This window comes from Copadichromis virginalis, linkage group LG10 (assembly GCF_057382275.1).
Source record: "Copadichromis virginalis isolate Kocher_CV1m ecotype Utaka linkage group LG10, C_Virginalis_male_GT1.1, whole genome shotgun sequence".
Lineage (NCBI taxonomy): Eukaryota > Metazoa > Chordata > Actinopteri > Cichliformes > Cichlidae > Copadichromis > Copadichromis virginalis.
Window position 1 is genome coordinate 26,638,441 of NC_140627.1, and position 19,945 is coordinate 26,658,385.

General features: G+C 38.1%; 1 protein-coding gene and 1 non-coding gene across 3 annotated transcripts; one reads left to right on the plus strand and one right to left on the minus strand.

Moving 5' to 3' along the window:
• Nucleotides 1-2,056: 2,056 nt before the first annotated feature.
• Nucleotides 2,057-2,145, minus strand: trnay-gua (transfer RNA tyrosine (anticodon GUA)). Its single transcript is given in 2 exon segments — nt 2,057-2,092; nt 2,109-2,145. It is a non-coding gene; the product is annotated as a tRNA-Tyr (tRNA).
• A 1,207-nt stretch (nt 2,146-3,352) lies between these two features.
• On the plus strand, nt 3,353-19,786 carry ap2b1 (adaptor related protein complex 2 subunit beta 1). Of its 2 annotated transcripts, XM_085470898.1 has the most exons (22): nt 3,353-3,457; nt 5,592-5,645; nt 5,762-5,867; nt 6,719-6,854; nt 7,146-7,391; nt 7,554-7,744; nt 7,895-8,116; nt 8,554-8,674; nt 8,792-8,887; nt 8,995-9,110; nt 9,281-9,446; nt 10,420-10,518; nt 10,758-11,017; nt 12,747-12,939; nt 13,738-13,779; nt 14,796-14,948; nt 15,034-15,179; nt 15,279-15,408; nt 15,788-15,872; nt 16,229-16,315; nt 17,077-17,231; nt 17,828-19,786. In XM_085470898.1, the coding sequence occupies exons 2-22, from the start codon at nt 5,609-5,611 to the stop codon at nt 17,900-17,902; spliced, it is 2,862 nt and encodes a 953-aa protein (XP_085327024.1). In that variant the 5' UTR covers nt 3,353-3,457; nt 5,592-5,608; the 3' UTR covers nt 17,903-19,786. The 2 variants fall into 2 exon arrangements, with proteins under 2 accessions (XP_085327024.1, XP_085327025.1); XM_085470899.1 differs by lacking the exon at nt 13,738-13,779.
• Nucleotides 19,787-19,945: the final 159 nt, after the last annotated feature.

A 19,945-nucleotide genomic window follows, 5' to 3' on the forward strand; every position in this document is an offset into this window, starting at 1 on the left:
TAACATTTTTAAGTTATCTAAGTGACTTATATATGTTTAACCTGAGTAGCGTATTTGCCGGCAGTCCGGTGTTCTCACGGCTCTAGTGAGCCTAGCCCCCAGCTAGCTATGAGCTAGTGGGTAACAAACGTCTCTGAAAACGTCGGAGCGCTTTTGAAAGTACGTGGTGTCTTGATAAACTGAGCAGATATTTGAGGTTTACACAGCTACATTCTCGCCTGAAAATATGTTAAACATTTATTTTGTGACCCAGAAAGAATAATAAGAGTAATATTAAAACTAACTAGCTGCCGCCATATCACAAAGTCTTAGAAAAAGTAAATATTTTAGATAATGTTGACAAATGTAAGACAATCCTAAATAAGTGGTTACAAAGAGACATCACAATTTTTGGAAGAATATTATTAACCAAAATGGATAGTTTATCTAGATTTATATATCCAGCTTACTCTCTATCAATATCGAATAAAGTTATTAAAACAATTAATAGCTTGAATTTTAATTTTATTTGGAGAAATAAGTGCCATTATATATCTAAAGATGATTTGGTTAAACCATACATTGAAGGCGGTGGAAACGCAATTGATTTTGACATAATGAATGGTGTTTTGAAATTTAAATGGTTAAAATCCTTCCTAAATAATCCACACTCCATTTGGTTTTTTATACCAAGTAAGGTCTTTAACACACTAGGGGGTATCGACTTTCTCCTAAAGTGTGACTTTGAAATTACTAAGCTACCTGCTAAACTCTCTGAATTCCATAAACAGGTCCTTCTTTATTGGAAAATGTTATTTAAACATAATTTCACTCCACATAATAGCCCAATTTGGAACAATAGATATATACTGATGAACAGAAAATCTATTTTTATTCAAGATTGGTTATCAAAAGGTGTTTGGGCAATTGCCCATTTTGTAGATGAGGAAGGACATGTTCTAGGACATCAAGATTTTTGCCAAAAGTTTAATATCCAATGTTCTAAAAGTAAATTTAATCGGGTTATAAAATCCATTCCATTGTCACTTAAAAACATAGTTGTAAATGATATAATATATTCTGACATCTCCCCCAAGTTAAGGCAATTATATATAGATGGTATTCGATTTTGTGATGTTAAATGCAACAATAAGTTTCTTAGATCTTCATTAAGGAGTCTTTATTCTCCAAATTTACTTAGACGTAATTACATATTAAAAGATTTCCAAAGGGAAGAAATTGAAAAAATAAGAACTGATTATATCACCTTCCCTATCCCTCCTAAAGGGAAAGAAGTCCAATTTAAAATCTTGAATAAAATTTACCCGACAAATAGACTCCTTAGTGATAGATTCAAAATAGAAACGGGTAATTGTGTATTTTGTGAAACAGAAGAGGAGGATTTGGACCATCTATTCTTTTTGTGCAATTTTATACAAATATTTTGGTTGGATTTTCATACCTGGCTTTATTCCAGTGGGATTCAAATTACCCCATTTACCTTAAATATGATAATGTTTGGAGTGTTTTTGAAAGAAAAGAAAGCTAATTATGGTGTTAATGTGTTATTAATCTTGTGTAAGTATTTTATACATAAATGTCGCCTTTTTAAGATTAAACCAACACTGGCTCACTGGAAAAACGACCTAAACCTGTTGGTTAAATCTTTGACTTTAGTTAAAAAGAAAAAGGCTGCTTTTTTTGTTTCCTTTGTAGAAGATTTTGATTTAGTGAGTTAATAATCTGTTAATTTATGTGACCCCATCTTTATATTTTATTTTCACTATATATGAAAGTTGCTAATATGTAAGAAATGTTTATTCTCTGAATCTGTAATATATGGTGCATTTTGTTTGTATGTTTATATTACTAAAAAAAAAACAAAAAAAAAAACGGCAACTGGCATCCTTGTACATGTAGTGCTGCCATCTTCTGTTTCAGTCCGTTATTACACTCTTAAATCCTACTACTTATTCCTGCGTCTTTTGGGATCTTAGACGTGTCGACTATTAAATTAGTCGTCTACGATTTTAATAGTCGACATAATCGTGGCAGCCCTAAGTGGAATTGTAAAATCTCCTTCGAGCCGGAGTTGAACCAGCGACCTAAGGATTCCTGTTCCCATACACCTACAGTCCTCCGCTCTACCAACTGAGCTATCGAAGGGGTCACATGTACAGTGTCTGGTTTGTTGGACCATCGGATACATGGGACCTGACAGAGTATGTTTTGCAAGAATTCCATGTTTCAAGGACTTGAACATAACAAAACTGTATCTGTCTGATTCTACATGTTCCTTCATGCCTGAGGCACTGAACATATTTCACATCAACATGAGTATCCTTCCTTTTTCCAACTCTTGGGCTGCGTTCAGACCCAGGGGAGTACTTTGCAGCTCCTGATTTGAAACTGCTTTGAAAAAGCCAGGACTGTACAGTGAAGGTGAAACGCTGATGTTATGGAATTCTTTTCCTGGCTGTGAGGACACGGCGAAATCCCTACCAAGAGTTCCCTCCAGTGTTGCATTCATGATCATAGGAAACCGTGCCGTCATATAGAGTCATTTATTATGTAATGTAAATTTCCCCTTTAAATACTAAAGTTTACACTGATTTATATTTGCCTGTGAATCCAATTACAAAAAAATATATAAACCCTACCGACCGATTTGTACACATGACCTCGAAACCGTGTGGTGTCATTGCCGTTAGTGGTTTCCTGGATTTGCATATACATTTTATATAATACATCATTTATATTCGCAGATCTTAACTATACAAACATCTACTAACAGCCGTTATAAAATCAACCAAATGTGTTCGCTGCAACAACGCATCCTGGTATTCTTTACCTCAGGAAATTTTATACAAATATTTTGGTTGGATTTTCATACCTGGCTTTATTCCAGTGGGATTCAAATTACCCCATTCACCTTAAATATGATAATGTTTGGAGTGTTTTTGAAAGAAAAGAAAGCTAATTATGGTGTTAATGTGTTATTAATCTTGTGTAAGTATTTTATACATAAATGTCGCTTTTTTAAGATTAAACCAACACTGGCTCACTGAAAAAACGACCTAAACCTGTTGGTTAAATCTTTGACTTTAGTTAAAAAGAAAAAGGCTGCTTTTTTTGTTTCCTTTGTAGAAGATTTTGATTTAGTGAGTTAATAATCTGTTAATTTATGTGACCCCATCTTTATATTTTATTTTCACTATATATGAAAGTTGCTAATATGTAAGCAATGTTTATTCTCTGAATCTGTAATATATGGTGCATTTTGTTTGTATGTTTATATTACTAATAAAAGAAAAAAAAAGAAAAAATCTTTACCTCAGGAGGGAAGTTGTCCAGTTTCCGATGAGTGTGAACGCACCATCGTTATCCTGGTTCTCCATCTTCCTCCAAACAGACGAAGGAGCACCCTGCGTCTGACACCCAGTGGAATATTTTTCTCTTCTCACGTATACTCAGCAAGGTATGGGCGATATTATACAATACAGGACCTTCTTTTAACCTTGCTGTCATTGTGGTGTGATTTTGTATCGACTGTATTTTTGCAGGGCTGCTCATCGTTTAGCTACCGTAAAGGCAGCTCCTGGAAACTGGGCCGCTGCTCACGTTTCTATTTTGACTTCAGATTTAACATAACGAAATCTTGTCATATCGGACTGTAAACCCAGGTTGATGTTAGAAGTTGTCTGTGTTTGGAGTTTGTTGTTAATATTTGTGGTATCGCAGGAGGGAGCGGATGTATTTAGCATTTAGCTAACGCTAGCTAAGTGGAAGTGCTGTGCCTCCCGGTTAATTAAAGCTAACCTGATGTTTGTTGAGAGGTCAAACGTCGTCACACCCAGAAACACAGAGCAGTTAATGTCACCGTTAGATTAGAGTAGGTTCTTCTTCACCATACAGATGAAGAAAATGGCTAATGCCGGCTAAAGTAAAGGTTTAATTGTTTAAGATGTAACGCTAAGTACGTTTTCTTCAATGTAATAGCATGTTTTAGCTAGGGCTGTACAGATACATAAATGTGTGGTCATAGGTTTACATACAGTCATTATGGACATCGATATCATATGTTTGTGCTTTTAATGATTGCTCCGAACTTCGAATTCTTTTCCAGGTTTGCATGATTGTAGAGCTTACATCATTAATAACTCTGCAAAAGTTTGAAATTATGTTGGATTTTCTCTCATCCATACAGATTCAAATATATACATAAACCCCCATTAATATTTGGTTAAGTGTCCCTTAGTAAGTTGTATCTTCCCCAGATGCTTTTGCTAGCGATCAACAGCCATAATTCTTGACCACTCTTCTCGTCAGAATTGGTAAATAAATCTACCACCGCCGTGCTTTACAGCTGCCACTCTGTTCTTAGATTTGATAGCCCTGCCATTATTCCTCCAAACATATCTCTTGTCACTGTGGTCAAATAGCTCAATCGTTGTCTCATCTGACCATAAAACCTTTCTACAGAAGGCATTTTGCTTGACTATGTTTCAAATTGCAGTTGAGCTTGAAGCAAGGGAGCAGGTGAAAGAGAGCCTGGAGAGGCAGAGATATGCTCTAGTGGCACTGACAAAAAAGATGGAAGGCCGAGCTGGAGCTGTCAAAGCACAATATGCTCAGACCACACTGGACAGGATTAGAAATGAGTACAGAGGGACAGCACAGGTTGAGTAGTTTGGAGACAAAGTTACAGAGGCAAGGCTGAGATGGTTTGGACATGTGCAGAGGAGGGATAGTGGAAATACCAGACAAACAATGTTGAATAGGAAACTGCCAGACAGGAGGAAAAGAGGAAGACTGCAAAGAAAATAAAAATAATAAAATTCATGCATTTAACGAAGGAGGGCATGCAGAGGGTTGGTGTGACAGAGGAGGATGCAAGGGATAGGATGGCAGATGATCCTTTGTGGTGACCCCTAAAGGAATCATCTGAAAGAAGAAGAAAGGGGAATGAATAATAACAAAAACAAATTAAACATAATAAAATTGCATTCTGTACTTCCCTAGTGTGGTGCATTATGATAAAATTAAGTTGCCTATTTCAGAGTTTACTAGAACTTCATATACTCTGTAAAACAGTTGGGAGTGTATAATTCAGACATAAATGGTTCTCCTAACCTGTGCCAAACCCAGGATCCTCCATTACAATTCCTGAAAATAAAGCCATATTAATGAATCCAGACTATGCGATTACAGTGCTCTGTAGTCCACTGGTTGTGTTTAACACCACTCCAGCTAATATTTGGTATTTTGCTTGGGGCTCATAAGCTTTCATTTCCACAACGGATTTTGCTCAGTTATTTATTGAAAGGGGTGTTCTCCATACTTGTAGTGTAACCTTGTATATTTGTAAGGCAGTTATTCATACATTCATTTAGAAACTAAACACATCAGGTTGGTCTGTCATAGAAGAAACCTGTAACTTTTTTAGATTGGTTACTGGCTGTTGCAGTGTACTATGTTGGAGGCAAACCTGATGACTGAATTTCATTGAACTACTTTGTGGCTTGTCACCACGCCACTTAGTCATATGGCAGCCTCACTGAATGATTATGTAATATTTTTTTAAATGTATATATCTATTTATTTTTTTACAGAACTAAGGACCACAATCATGACGGACTCCAAATATTTCACAACAAACAAAAAAGGTGAGTATGATAGAGAAATTGTTTTTGTTCATGTAGGCATGTTAGAGATTGGAAATCTATGGCAGTGTATATATAAACAGTACTGCCGTCAACTTTTCATCTGATTCATCTTTCAGGGGAGATCTTTGAACTGAAGGCAGAGCTGAACAATGAGAAGAAGGAGAAGAGGAAAGAGGCAGTGAAGAAGGTCATTGCTGCCATGACTGTTGGCAAAGATGTCAGGTACACTGCATTTATGACATGCGCCACACAGGTCTATAACTATAACAGTGTGATAAGATAAGCAAATCAAAGTGACGTGGCGTCTGTGATTTCTCAGTTGCATTATGTGTTGGCACCGAATATCTTAAACAAGAAGAAAATTGTGTTGTGCTTACTGACCAACAGACAATTGGATTAAAGTCCTTCACTCTCCTAAGTAATTCAGCTGCTGATATTTAACTCTGAGTTTTGCTTTTGGAAAGCTGATTAGTCTCATCCTCAGTAGACTGATGTGTGGTCATTGTTTCCGGCTCTGCTTTTGTTTCCGCTGCTCCCTGCCAACTCCCAGGATATGTTCCTGGAACTGTCAGTGCTGCTAAGAGAGTAATAGTAAATAAAAGTCTCAGTATTGTTCAGGGGGCTCACTGCTTTGCTATTGATTGCCATCGGTCAAGGAAATCAGTCATTGCAAATTAAGAGAACACAGTAGCAGAGATTAAAAAATAGGAGAGAGCAGTTGCTAAGGTACTTGGAGCTCTGGCCATTTTCACTCTTTTTATATATCTGACTAGTAGCCTCAGAAATCAGGAGGTAAAAGTGTGAATGAAAGGATGTTTTTATTACTTTCAGGCTATTCAGACATCGTTATTGATGATCACTTTGCACACAGTGTTTTTTCACAGTGTGCTAAAGCTTTACAGACATTAATTAGTCATACTACAGTTGTATGATATGTCCGTTAAGCCGATTTGTACTGATGTGAGTTCAGGACAGTTACTCATGCAGTAAATTCACAGCTAGTGTGAGAGAACATGACAGTGTCGCAACATTGTCTAGTACTCCTTTTTGAAGTCAATTTGCTTTGCTCTCAGTTCTTTGTTCCCAGATGTAGTCAACTGCATGCAGACTGACAACCTGGAGCTGAAGAAGTTGGTGTACCTCTACTTGATGAACTACGCCAAGAGCCAGCCTGATATGGCTATAATGGCCGTTAACAGCTTCGTCAAGGCAAGACAGAGAATGAACTGTTGATTAACGGCATCCTACACTAATCTGCACTAAGGCAGTTAAATCTAAAAATACTTTTTATTGTTTTCCTGCTACCATAGTTTGTCCATGCTGTTGCACAGGATCGATCAATGGGTTTCCTACATGCCAATAGGGATTAAGATTTTTGTACAGTTTTCAGATGTGTCTTGCACACAAGCTCATGATTTGCTCCAAATTACAAAGTGAGTTAGTTTTTTAACTTTGACGCCCATTGTACCTATGTAAAATCTTTCTTCGCCTATTCCTTAGGACTGTGAGGACCCCAATCCTCTGATCAGGGCTCTTGCCGTCCGCACCATGGGTTGCATTCGGGTGGACAAGATCACAGAGTACTTGTGTGAGCCACTGAGAAAGTGCTTGAAGGATGAGGACCCATATGTGAGGAAGACTGCAGCTGTTTGTGTAGCTAAACTTCATGACATCAATGCCCAGATGGTGGAGGACCAGGGCTTCCTGGACTCCCTGAGAGATCTTATTGCTGACTCCAATCCCATGGTAGGTCTCAGTACTTTACACCTCTATCTGTATCTTTCCCAAAGTTGTGTTAGTGCTTTAAAAATGCTGTTAGTTTCCTTTGGATTACTATTAAAGAATAATTAAGTTAATATAGAGTTAATTATTGTTGAAATCATTATTGTTTCATATCTTGCATTTTAGGTTGTGGCCAATGCAGTTGCTGCGTTATCAGAGATCAGTGAGTCTCACCCCAACAGCAACCTGCTGGACCTCAATCCACAGAATATCAACAAGCTGCTGACGGCCCTCAACGAGTGCACAGAGTGGGGACAGACCTTCATCCTGGACTGCCTGTCCAACTACAACCCCAAGGATGAGCGTGAGGCTCAAAGGTAGCAGTCCTGTCAACTTTTACTTAAAACTACACCATTTGTGATATTAATCAGAGTTAGAAAAATCCTTTTAAGACCAGAGATAAGCCCAGCATTATCACTACATGACACCACTGAAAATGATGAGATTTCTGCTTCTTCTCCTCAAAGCATCTGTGAGCGTGTCACCCCCCGGCTGTCTCATGCCAACTCAGCGGTGGTGCTGTCAGCTGTGAAGGTACTGATGAAGTTCTTGGAGCTGCTGCCCAAGGATTCTGACTACTACAACACATTGCTGAAGAAGTTATCTCCCCCACTGGTCACCTTGCTCTCCGGGGAGCCAGAGGTCCAGTATGTGGCTCTGAGGAACATCAACCTCATCGTCCAGAAGAGGTATATTGTCAGAAAGGACAGAGAAAGGTTTCAAGTTGAGCTGCTGGGTTTAATATTAACTCTAAAAATATTTTTAATATATAGATTTTGAAATTTGGTTATTTCCTTATTGTAATTTCTTCATATTTTACTGTGTTTGTTTGTTTACACACTCTTATGACAAGCAATTGGAAGCTGGGAAAGACAGATTTCTATTTTTGTTCTCACCACCTTTTAATGTATATTTTTTGTGTGTACACACTGAACTGAACCTTAGCACACACACAGGATAAACCTTCTTGTCTAGCAGCTTAAGGGCTATAGCAGGCAATATTACTCTATGACTGACACTTACATGCTTAGTTGCCTGCTACTTGAAAAGCATTAAATCCCTTCTTGGGATTTTTCTTTTGGACTAGGTGCCACACTATAATGTGTCATGTATTGATTTTGTGCAGGCCTGAGATCCTGAAGCAGGAGATCAAGGTGTTCTTTGTCAAATACAATGACCCCATCTATGTGAAACTGGAGAAACTGGACATCATGATCCGTTTGGCTTCTCAGGCTAACATTGCCCAGGTACTTCACAGAAAACAAGACTAAAAGTATATTGTAGCAATTAATTGTTCGAAAATCTTTAACATTATTTATAGAAAGTAGTTTTAAAATGATTCACTTCTGTTCTGTGGTTTGCAGGTTTTGGCTGAATTGAAGGAGTATGCCACAGAGGTAGATGTGGACTTTGTGCGTAAAGCTGTACGAGCCATCGGACGCTGTGCCATCAAAGTTGAGGTGAGAATTATGGGCCCAGTGAGCTAAAATAATGATGTGTCATTAGTAATTTAAAACTCTTTTCTGGTAGTAAAGGTGACAGATGTTTCTGTCCTGTTTCCCTTCAGCAATCGGCAGAGCGCTGTGTCAGCACTCTGCTGGACCTGATCCAGACTAAGGTCAACTATGTGGTTCAGGAGGCTATTGTGGTCATCAGGGACATCTTCCGCAAGTACCCCAACAAGTAGGTTTCTCATTGAATGCGTGAAAAGTGTTTATCGAGTAACTATCCAGTGCTCTATATAAACCTTTTTAAAAAATTGATGGACTGTGTAGCTCACATGTGTACATGTCATTTCATGTGATGTGTAGTGTGTAGTCCGATTCTTACTTTAGAGATATGGTGTTCTTTAGGTATGAAAGCATCATTGCCACACTCTGTGAGAACCTGGATTCCTTGGATGAGCCTGACGCTCGAGCTGCCATGATCTGGATTGTTGGCGAGTATGCTGAGCGGATTGACAACGCTGATGAGTTGCTGGAGAGCTTCCTTGAGGGCTTCCATGATGAGAGCACTCAGGTAAGTTTATTTAAAAAAAAAAATACTCATGGAAAATAAAATACACAGATTACGATACAATATACGAGAGCAGCATTACATATTTCAGAAAGGCTAGTCTTGCTTACAAAAAAACATTGAGTTGAATTTTAACAGTTTATCTAGAATAATAAAATGTTTTCATGTATTTTATCATTTTGACTTTTTTAACAATGTCAACAATGTTCCTATGATTTGTAATTATATTGTGTATTGTTATGAATTAAATAAGAAAGGTTTCAATAATCTTATAAGATAAGATAAGATAACCTTTATTAGTCCCACACGTGGGAAATTTGTTTTGTCACAGCAGGAGTGGACAGTGCAAAAGTTATGACGCAAAAATTAGAATACAATAAGAATAAATACAGTACACAGCTGTACAGAATAGAATAAAATAATATACTATATACAGTAGAATAAAATAGAATAAAAATATACAATAAGATAAAAATAGAATACGAATGCTATATACAACTGAGTAAAAATACAACGATGCCAGAAAAGATTATTGCACTTAGTGTTATTGCACATGTGTGGATGTGTGTGTTTGTTCAGTTAAAGTCTTTGTTGTGGAGTCTGACAGCAGTGGGGAGGAAAGACCTGCGAAATCTCTCTGTCCCACACCGTGGGTGCCGCAGTCTCCCACTGAAGGAGCTGCTCAGTGCTGTCACAGTCTGCTGCATGGGGTGGGAGACGTTGTCCAACAGGGATGACAGCTTAGCCGCCATTCTCCTGTCACTCACCACCTCCACTGGGTCCAGAGAGCATCCCAGAACAGAGCTGGCCTTTCTGATTTATGTTTCTGTAAATATCATTAAGTGTTGTAGTCGGGGATCGACTGTTTCAAATATTTTTTGACCTACCACAGCTATGATGAGGGGTTAGACTTTCAAAGGCATTGCATGTAAAACACAGCCATATTCCAATGGTGTGTGTGTGCTCGGACTTGCAGGTCCAGCTTACTCTGTTGACCGCCATTGTCAAGCTGTTCCTTAAGAAGCCATCAGAGACTCAGGAGCTGGTGCAGCAAGTCCTCAGCTTGGCCACTCAAGTGAGTCGTATATTTTATTCTGAAGAGGCTTTGCATGATTTTGATGACTTGTTCGGTTTCCCTCTCTCTGAGAAGTGTTTCTTTCTCTAACATATATGAAAGTATTATTCTCAGATATGTAGCTTTCTTAGCTGCCACTTTTGTAACGACTTGTGAAACTGTGGTCCTCACAATCTTCTGGTATGTGATTTCTGCCTATGTTAAGTATAACTTGCACAACGTGTTGACCTCCTATGCAGGACTCTGACAATCCTGACCTGCGTGACAGAGGCTACATTTATTGGCGCCTGTTGTCCACTGACCCCGTAACCGCTAAAGAGGTGGTGTTGTCAGAGAAACCCCTAATCTCAGAGGAGACCGACCTAATAGAGCCCACCCTACTGGATGAGCTTATATGCCACATTGGTTCCCTGGCCTCTGTGTATCACAAGCCCCCCAGCGCCTTTGTGGAGGGAAGCCATGGAATCCACCGGAAGCACCTTCCTGTTCAGCACAGCAGGTCAGACACTGTTTTCAGTGCCATACCAGTTCTACACAATGTCATGTCAGCTGCTTTTACCAGCTGTTGTTCTGGGTGCCGGACGCTGTCATGCAAAACTTTTATTGCTTTCACTACTAGTCCATTGTACTAATACATAGAGCTCATACTTTAATATATGGCTTTTTGGACATGATGGCCTGAAAGATCAGTGTAATAAAACGGTTGAATTTTTGAAATTCTTGAAAGGAGCTTAACTTTAATAATCACACTGGCGTAAACTGATTATATTCAGATATTTCATATTGGTCGCACTTTGCTTTGCTTCCATTTTCCATATATAAGAGGAAGTATTTATCCCTTCAGCAGTTCAGTTCTGTTGCATGGAAAATTTGCAAATTGGCCAGGAAGGTCAGTTCATGAAAATGTGTCATATGTGGAAATTGTGAGATAAAATTACACAACCTGTAATTGTTGAGGAGTAGATTTTGCTTGATCCCTGGTGTTTATAAGCAGAAACACTATAGTGGCTATCGTTGTACTTGTACCACTTCATAATTTCCAGGAATGTGCCCGTATTGATCTGTTTGACAACAAGCAGCTGAGTCTAAAGTCTAAACTGTTAAAATTAGTGCTACTTAAAAAAAAAAAAAAAAGTAATTGGTGTGAGTGGTTTGATGTTTTTAAGATAAAGACAGAGTTTCTTATTCATCCAGCAGTTTAAAATGCAGTCTTCTGGTTTCAAAGCATTTGGTTTGGTTTCAAGAAAATGTTGGATAATACTTATTAATGTGATATTGTATGTTGTATATGTGAGCTGAGAACTGTTCAATTTGTTAATCATAGCTCAGTTTATGCTTTAAACTAGTTTCGAAAACAGGACATTGCCCAACTCTTAAGATAGTGCCTCATGCCCCACTGATGTTGAAGAGTCAGGCAAAATCTTGTGTGAAAGAAGAATCTACAACAGGAAGCTGTGGACTTGAGGACTTTTAGATGAATTTCCGTTGAAGTGGATGTACTGTATTTGTCCCAGTTTAATAAGGAAATGTATTTACATAATGGAAACAAGTTTTATGATATAAAAAATTTGACATTTCTGTTCCAACACAGTGCTGTAGCACAAGGCCCTCTTTAGCAGTGTGCTTGTTTGCTGCTAGTTTAGCTCACAAGGTGAGATGGAAATCTCATGCAGCAGCCTGGACCCAATGGCCCTTTACTGCTCATCTTTGCCCACCTGCCTTCTTGTCTACTCTCCAGTAAATCTACTAAATGCAATAAAAACCTCCCCCAAATATAATGTTTAACTTCCTAGGACCTGGCGTCCACATATGTGGACATCACATTTTGGGTTATTTCGACCAAAATACTTAATTTTGCTCTACAAGGGACTGACATCCACCTACAAGGACAATATACTGCCACTGTTCTATCAAAATTTTAAACAAATATCCTCATATGTGGCTCTCATTTTTCTAAAAAACAAAAATCAGGTAAAAAACAAAACAAGAACTGGTAATTCTTTTGTTTTTACATTCATTGGGTCCCAATATGCCCAAATATCAAAGTTAAATTAAAAATGCATGCCTTAGGAGGTTAAAGAAAGTTGTTGCCGTGCTTCATAACTAAAGATTCTACTATTTTGCATTCTTTCATAATTTTCCAGTGATCTGTGATACTTTTGGAGCTCTTAGGATTTGAGTTTCCAAGTACATTTCATTTACCAGTCTACTGTTTTGCCTTACGACAGCATCGACACAGGTGAGAGCCCAGTGAGCGGTGGGCCAGCAGCAGCCATGGACCAGCCACATGTCATTCCCAGTCAGGGTGACCTGTTGGGTGATCTGCTGAACCTGGACCTGGGTCCTCCAGTCAATGTGCCCCAGGTCTCCTCCATGCAGATGGGTGCGGTGGACCTTCTGGGAGGAGGCCTTGACAGTTTGGTGAGCATGAGCATATTTATGCACACTTACTTTACTAAATTTAGGTAAAGATCCACTGAGCGATTGCACTTAATTGTCATTGCAGCAATGGGTCTTACGTGTTTGGCACATTGTATGGAATAATAATAGACGTTTATACTGTATTCAAGCTTTGACTCCCATTAGATCCTTCTATAGTTTACCAGTGCTGGTTACGTGATGCTACCTAGTGGTTATCACCATTCATTTTAATGACTCTTTCATCACATTAAGGAGGAAAGAGGCTGTGCAGGCAGTTGTAAAACATCTGGAAAGCTGAAATTTTCCCAAAAGAAATGGGTATATGATGAAAAGTTAGTTTTTCTTTGTTCCTCCTTAGGATTGTTATAGTTGAAGAAGACCTGTTCAGATCTTGTACCTGCTGACACCATTTTCTTTTCTACTGGGTTTTATGTGTTCATGCAAGTGCGCTTGTGATAAAAAGTAACTGTTATGCTCATATGCTGTATCTTGCTGTAACACAAATTTAAAATGTTTTAATACCGTAACATTGGCTCATAAACATGTTACTAAGTATTTGTCTTCTATTACCACTTCTCCGAGCTGCCGGAATATCTGGATTTCTTCATAATCTCCTTGCAGAGTGATTTTTTTTTTTTAATGTCTAACCTACAATGCAGAGATTAATATTTCCCAGAAAGTGAGGGCTCCTCTTGATGGGTTATGGTTGCTAAGAAAGTCTCTGTCTCTGTCTTTGTGTCTTTGGTCTGTCGATAATGTTTGGATGCTGTCTTTGGTGGCCTCTCCTCTCTCCTGTAGCTGGGGGGAGACCTGGGCGGAGGTGTTGGGGGAAGTCCAGCAGTAAGTCAAGCCCTTCTGTTTGGCCGTCTGCATGCTGCATGCTTCCTGAATTTAACCCACCACACTCGTCTTACTCACGCATTTTTCAACAAGATGACCACACGGATGTTTTGAATGTTTTAGCCCATTTAAGTCTTTGATGGGACACACAAAGGCATACAGGGGCAAACTGAAAGCCTTCTCCTTCTGTCAGACATCAGGATGAATACATCACTTAGTTCTCTTTCTCACTTCCTGTTAAGACCTTCCTTAAATATTCATAGTGTGGGAATGCAGTAGACATTATATTTATGGTCATTTTTGGGGGTGGGGGGGTGGTGGTGACATGGCCACTGACACCATTTATAGGCTTTAAAGAAAGGAAGAGGTCATTGTGTAGTAATGAGGACGCAACAGATTTTACTGTGTTGTAGAGCCATTCATAGACTAGAAACCTCTTTTCTAAATCCTTTGTAATTTTTTGGGCAACCAATAATTACAACCACCTTATGAAAATAGTAGATTTTCATATTTTCCATCAATATCACTTTCAATATATCAATATATCATAATTTTTTCCATCAATTTGAACATATAAAAATATACACAGAACTGATATATTTGTTTATGCCCTCTTTTCCATACTCTTGTATGATTTTATACATTGTAAGAGGCTTAGTTAATATGATGTTAATTTGGACTTCTAATGTATTTTTTCAAATAATATTTTTTATAACAAATGGGCTCAAACAGGCAAAACAAAATTTTTACTCTTTTAAATTAATCTCACATTTGATTTTTTTGATTTGGCTAATCGTGATTTTGATGTGATTGAAATCTTGTTTTTGTCTTTTTTTCTTCATAATCACAAAGACCAAATCAGTTGCTTCTTCCGTTGTTCTGGTCTAAGATTTTATTTTCTGTGTGACCCGTTTAGTAGATTTTAGTAAATTTCTCAAGTCTTCTGCGATACTTCATAAAATTATACTTTATTAGATTGTGTTTTGTGTGTGTTTTTGTTGTGATTTTTGTTGCAGGTGGGACAAAATTTTATCCCGTCATCAGTCCCCAACACTTTTGCTCCTTCACCTACACCTGCACCTCCTGCCACCAGCAGTGGCCTCAACGACTTATTTGAGCTTTCCACAGGCATGGCCATCACCACAGGAGGCTATGCAGTCCCCAAAGCAGTGAGTTCACGCAACTTTTTCTTGGAAGGTGTAACGTAAGTAAAACACTGTCTGTGTTATTGACTGCAGTTGTACTTTTTACCAGGTATGGCTTCCTGCAGTGAAAGCTAAAGGGCTCGAGATCTCTGGAACATTCTCTCGCCGTCAGGGTCACATGTACATGGACATGACTTTCACCAACAAAGCCCTACAACACATGACCGACTTTGCTATCCAGTTTAACAAGAACAGGTCAGTGATCTGACTCAACAGGAATGTCATGTCATTGCTTATTGCACTCTTTCAGAAACGTTTTAAAACTAACTTTAATATTAATATATGTTTCTGCAGTTTTGGGGTGATCCCCACCAGTCCTCTGCCCGTTCATACTCCACTGATGCCCAATCAGAGTATTGAGATCTCTTTGCCTCTTAACACCATTGGGCCAGTTATGAAGATGGACCCTCTCAATAATCTTCAGGTACAGCAGCACACAGTGGCCACACATTTTATCAGCAGTGGAACACATTTAAAGACCTGGCCAGGGACAGGTGTCTTGCTCTTTCTGTCTCTCTGAAATGTGTGTTTTGTTTTGTTTGGTTTTTTTTTTTTTATTATTTAGTGTGACATGGCCATTAGTTCAGAAATAATTTCTCAGCGTCTTGCAAAAAATGAAAATTCCAGGGTGTTTGCACTCAGTACAAGAATTGGAAACTGAGAAAAACAGCTAGCCCTCATAAAATATATTTTAGAAACTGATGTTTAGTTTACAGTTTTAACCTGATTGAATGCAAATGTTGGTATATTGGTTGTTATACTCAAGATGTCAAACTTACCATGTTCTCTTGTCTTTCCTATAGGTGGCTGTAAAGAACAGCATTGATGTGTTCTACTTCAGCGTACTCATCCCTCTCAATGTATTCTTTGTTGAGGATGGAAAAATGGGTAAAATTCTTAAAACCTTTTAAAACAGCAACAACAGTGTGGTACTATTCCTTAAATGGCTAATTATATTCCTCACAGCTATTGAAGCTTGACAAACATTGCTGTTACTTGGGAAATGTATATTCAGTCTGCTTTTGGGCTGTAAAAGTATGTTATAGGCAACTGAAACCTACCTTATTGTGAAGTGTAATTTCTATGGAATGAAAAGAATTCCTTCATCCCTAATAATAGATCTGAATAGAATCAAACAAAACAGTAAATCATTTAAAGGGCTTTGAATTATCAATGTCAGTGGTTTGAAACATCCAACACTTTCTACATCACTGCTGTCGGATATTTTGTTTTTTCTTCTTCAGAGCGACAGGTGTTCCTGGCTACTTGGAAAGACATCCCAAATGAGAATGAGCTACAGTATCAGATAAAGGACTGCCACCTTAATGCAGGTAGACAAATTTGTCAAAAATCTCATGAGCATGTTAAATTATTTTTACCTGCTTGTTTATTGTTTTCTTTCTCGTCCTCATAACTTGGCTCTATACTTCTTTATTTGGTAGTTTCTCTAACATATCAAAATATTAGACAATGCTTTTACTCGTGCAAAATATGGCAAATGGCACAATGATGCATTTTTGAAGTAGTTTTTCTTTGTTTCAATGATTGAATACAATTTAAGCTAACCATATCATCAGCGTGGTTGCATTAAATATATAGATGACTGATTAACACATTCTCAGCTCAGTGTTTAAAAACCTCTGTTATTTTTAAGACATCAAAAATACTCCAACTTATCCAAAAAGCCTTATTTCTCTCTGTTTTCTTTCTCCACCCGCATGCTTATCTTTGGATACTCTTTCTTTTTAACCAATGCTGAACATCTCCTTTCCTTTAAAAAAGTTCACAATATTTTTGCCACTATAATCCTAGCATTCTGATAGCTAAAAGTTGACCAAAGCAGTACTACTTTCAGAATATCTGTCCAGCTTTACTGACATCTAAAGGTTGAAGTTGATTAAAATCCTCACAAACCTAGTTTACCCTTTGCCAGTAGTGGACTTTGTATTAGCCCATGCATACATTAGTGTGAGTTCCTTAAAGTGATTATGGTTCCAGTAGTGATAGCACCCTCTTGTGTGTGTGTTTTTATGTGGCTTCTGAAATGTGAGTGAGGTGTAATCATAATCTGAGAAACCTTCCGGTCTTGCAGACACAGTTTCAGGGAAGCTGCAGAATAACAATATCTACACCATTGCCAAGAGAAATGTAGAAGGCCAAGACATGCTCTACCAGTCCCTGAAGCTAACCAATGGCATCTGGATCCTGGCTGAGCTCCGCATTCAACCTGGCAACCCCAACTACACGGTATAGCATCACAAGATTTACATTTTGACGCGCTGTTCTGGGTTTTAAAAAGTAATGAGGAAAGTTTCACCTTCGCTTACAAAGATTTTCTTGTTTTAGCTGACCACCAGTTAAAAGTAACTATAAATACAGTGAAAATCAGTAAGTCATGGTATAGAATATAGTGAATCCAGAAAATAACCAGTATTTATTTATTTATTTTAACTTATACTACTCGAAAAGCAGCTAATGATTTTCAAATAATTACCGGTTATTTGTGTTAATGAGCTGATCATTTCAGTTGTGGACAAAAAGTGAGAATGCTGTAATAAAATGGTAAGGGAATACAATTACACAGCACTACCCTTCAGTAGGGGAAGCACGCTACAATATTCGTACAAGATCCTGACCCACATCCTGACCTTCCTTGTACACAGCACAAATCCTCAAAGTAAAATGGGAAAAGCACTGTCAATAACATCCCTCGTTCCAGTTTTACTCCTTTATTCCTCAGTTGGTCAGTATAAGCAGTGTAAACAGAGCTGTGATTGAGCATCTTTATAAATGTGTGAGTGAGTGCGTCTCCCTTTATAACTCTGCTCTCCTTTTGTCCACAGCTCTCTCTGAAGTGTCGGGCTCCAGAAGTGTCTCAGTACGTCTACCAGATGTACGATTCTGTGCTGAAGAATTGACGCACTTCACCACTTGCCGACTCTGCTTCATCCTGACAACAAACCGCAGTGTTTTTTTTGTTTTGTTTTGTTTTTTTTATTTTATTTTTTTGTATGTGCAGCTGACTGCCAAAACAAGAGAATCCAAACAGTAAAAGATGGATACTAAGCAATTTTGGAGATTGTGTTTTTCCTCAAAGTGATCAACAGGGTAAATGTGAGATGAGACAAAGGGTATTGGGAGTGATTATCAAGCGTACTGTTGACATTTCCTTTATTTTGGCAGTTGAAAGCATCATTAAAATCCTCTTAATTCTACCCCCTATTTTTACATCTCAGTGAAAACCATTCCATCCTTAACATTACGTCTTATTGTTGTGAAGATGTGATTAATGATGAAATTGTCCTGAGTGGGGACTTGCTTTGTTCAGCTCGCACTTCCTTTAATTTAGATCCACTTTTGACGCTTTCTTTGCTTCAGTTGTACCTCCAGAGTCACAGCAGTATTCTGTTGTTTTGAGACCAGAAACGTCTGTCTGACTGCTTCTGCCACATCTGGTGGGATCACTTACAATTTGTGCAATTTGTTTAGAAACAAATGTCAACTTTTCTCCCCTTACTGTGAAGCATTGTACACTAATTGAGAAACTTAGCGATAAGTTAGCAACCCTGTAATTGCAAAATCTAGGCATTTCATTGTTTCCTTATGCCATTTATGGTCTTTCTGGCAGAGGCGTTTACAACCATCCGGTCTTCACAAAGCTCTAAATCCTTTTAATGACACTCCACCTTATCCTTTTCTTGTTAAAGCGTTCGTAAGCAGTTCGCTGTGCTGGTTCTGATATTAAACAACTTCAGTATAACATTTTATGAAGTGCTCTTCAAAAATTAAATAAATCCATAAGCAAAGGAAAAGTTACACTGTTTAGTCTTCTGATGAGCAGGTGGCATAAAGGACATTGATGGGTTTAAATTCTTAAAGTTTTACAACCACTACAAAAGCAAGAGCAGCCAATTTTGTGTTCACACTCCAGTGCCACTCTGTTTCCGGTTATTTGCTTGACACGATTTTTTTTTTTTTCTTCTCCTCCTCCTCTTTTCTGAAACGGTCCCATTTACTGCAGCCACACTTTTCACAACTATATTTTCATTCCTATTTATTGTGCATCTACCTCTGTGTGTTTTCTTTTCACAGGTGTTATTGTTGCATTAGTTTCATTTCCTTGATGTGCTTTACATGTCATTTGAATGCCAGTGTTTTTATTTTTTATTTTCTTGGGGGGATTTTCATGTAATGCTAAACTGTGGGAAATCCGCCAAGTCAGATTCACAGGACCACACATTTACAAAAATGAATTGCCAAGTTTATTTTTATTACTCTCAAAAGAATCCTTATAAAGTTGGCATAGTGTGAGCTATATGAACATTAGAGTACATATACCCAAACCCCCAGAGTTGTACTGTAGGCCAGTAATGGTGTAGTAAGAAAATGTTTAGTAACTATGTATAAAAATGAAGCAAAAATGCTTTCTCCCTATCCCAGTGTGTCAGTTGTGTTGGTGACGTACATGAGATGAGAACATTAATGTGCCTGCATGAGCTCGCTGTCATTTTACCCTTTCTTAATTTCAGCTGTGGATTTCCTCAAGTCTGAAATTCTGCTCCTAACCTACGTTTCATTGTAGATCCCATTAGTTTTTTATTTGTTTGTTTTTTTTCTAAACACAGCATCGTCTTAAACACACTCCTGCAAATAGAAATGTTTCCAGCAGCACAGAATGTGGGCCGAGGTCGGTCACGGCATCTTATGAAATGGAAAAGTTTGTGTCATTGCTGTAAGCTTGTTGTAAATGATTTGTTACTGTCACAGTACCACATCTTGTGTCAATAAATCGTCAAATCCTTGGTGGTGGTGCATGGTTGTTGTTTTTTTATTTTTATTTGTGTGTTTTGTAAGTCATGTGCAGCACAGCAGACCTGAAAAAGGGGGTGAGTGGTACAGAGGACTGCAGGTGGAAGATAAAGGGTATCCTTTCGTTACCTTTCATCTCCATGTTGAGGAAG

Excerpts from the sequence above, each read along its gene's own strand:
- ap2b1 (XM_085470898.1), top strand. The coding sequence starts at position 5,609 with ATGACGGACTCCAAATATTTCACAACAAACAAAAAAG. Across the intron at positions 7,392-7,553 it reads TTGCTGACTCCAATCCCATG|GTTGTGGCCAATGCAGTTGC; the intron begins GTAGGTCTCAGT and ends CTTGCATTTTAG. Across the intron at positions 13,780-14,795 it reads GTGTTGGGGGAAGTCCAGCA|GTGGGACAAAATTTTATCCC; the intron begins GTAAGTCAAGCC and ends TTTTTGTTGCAG.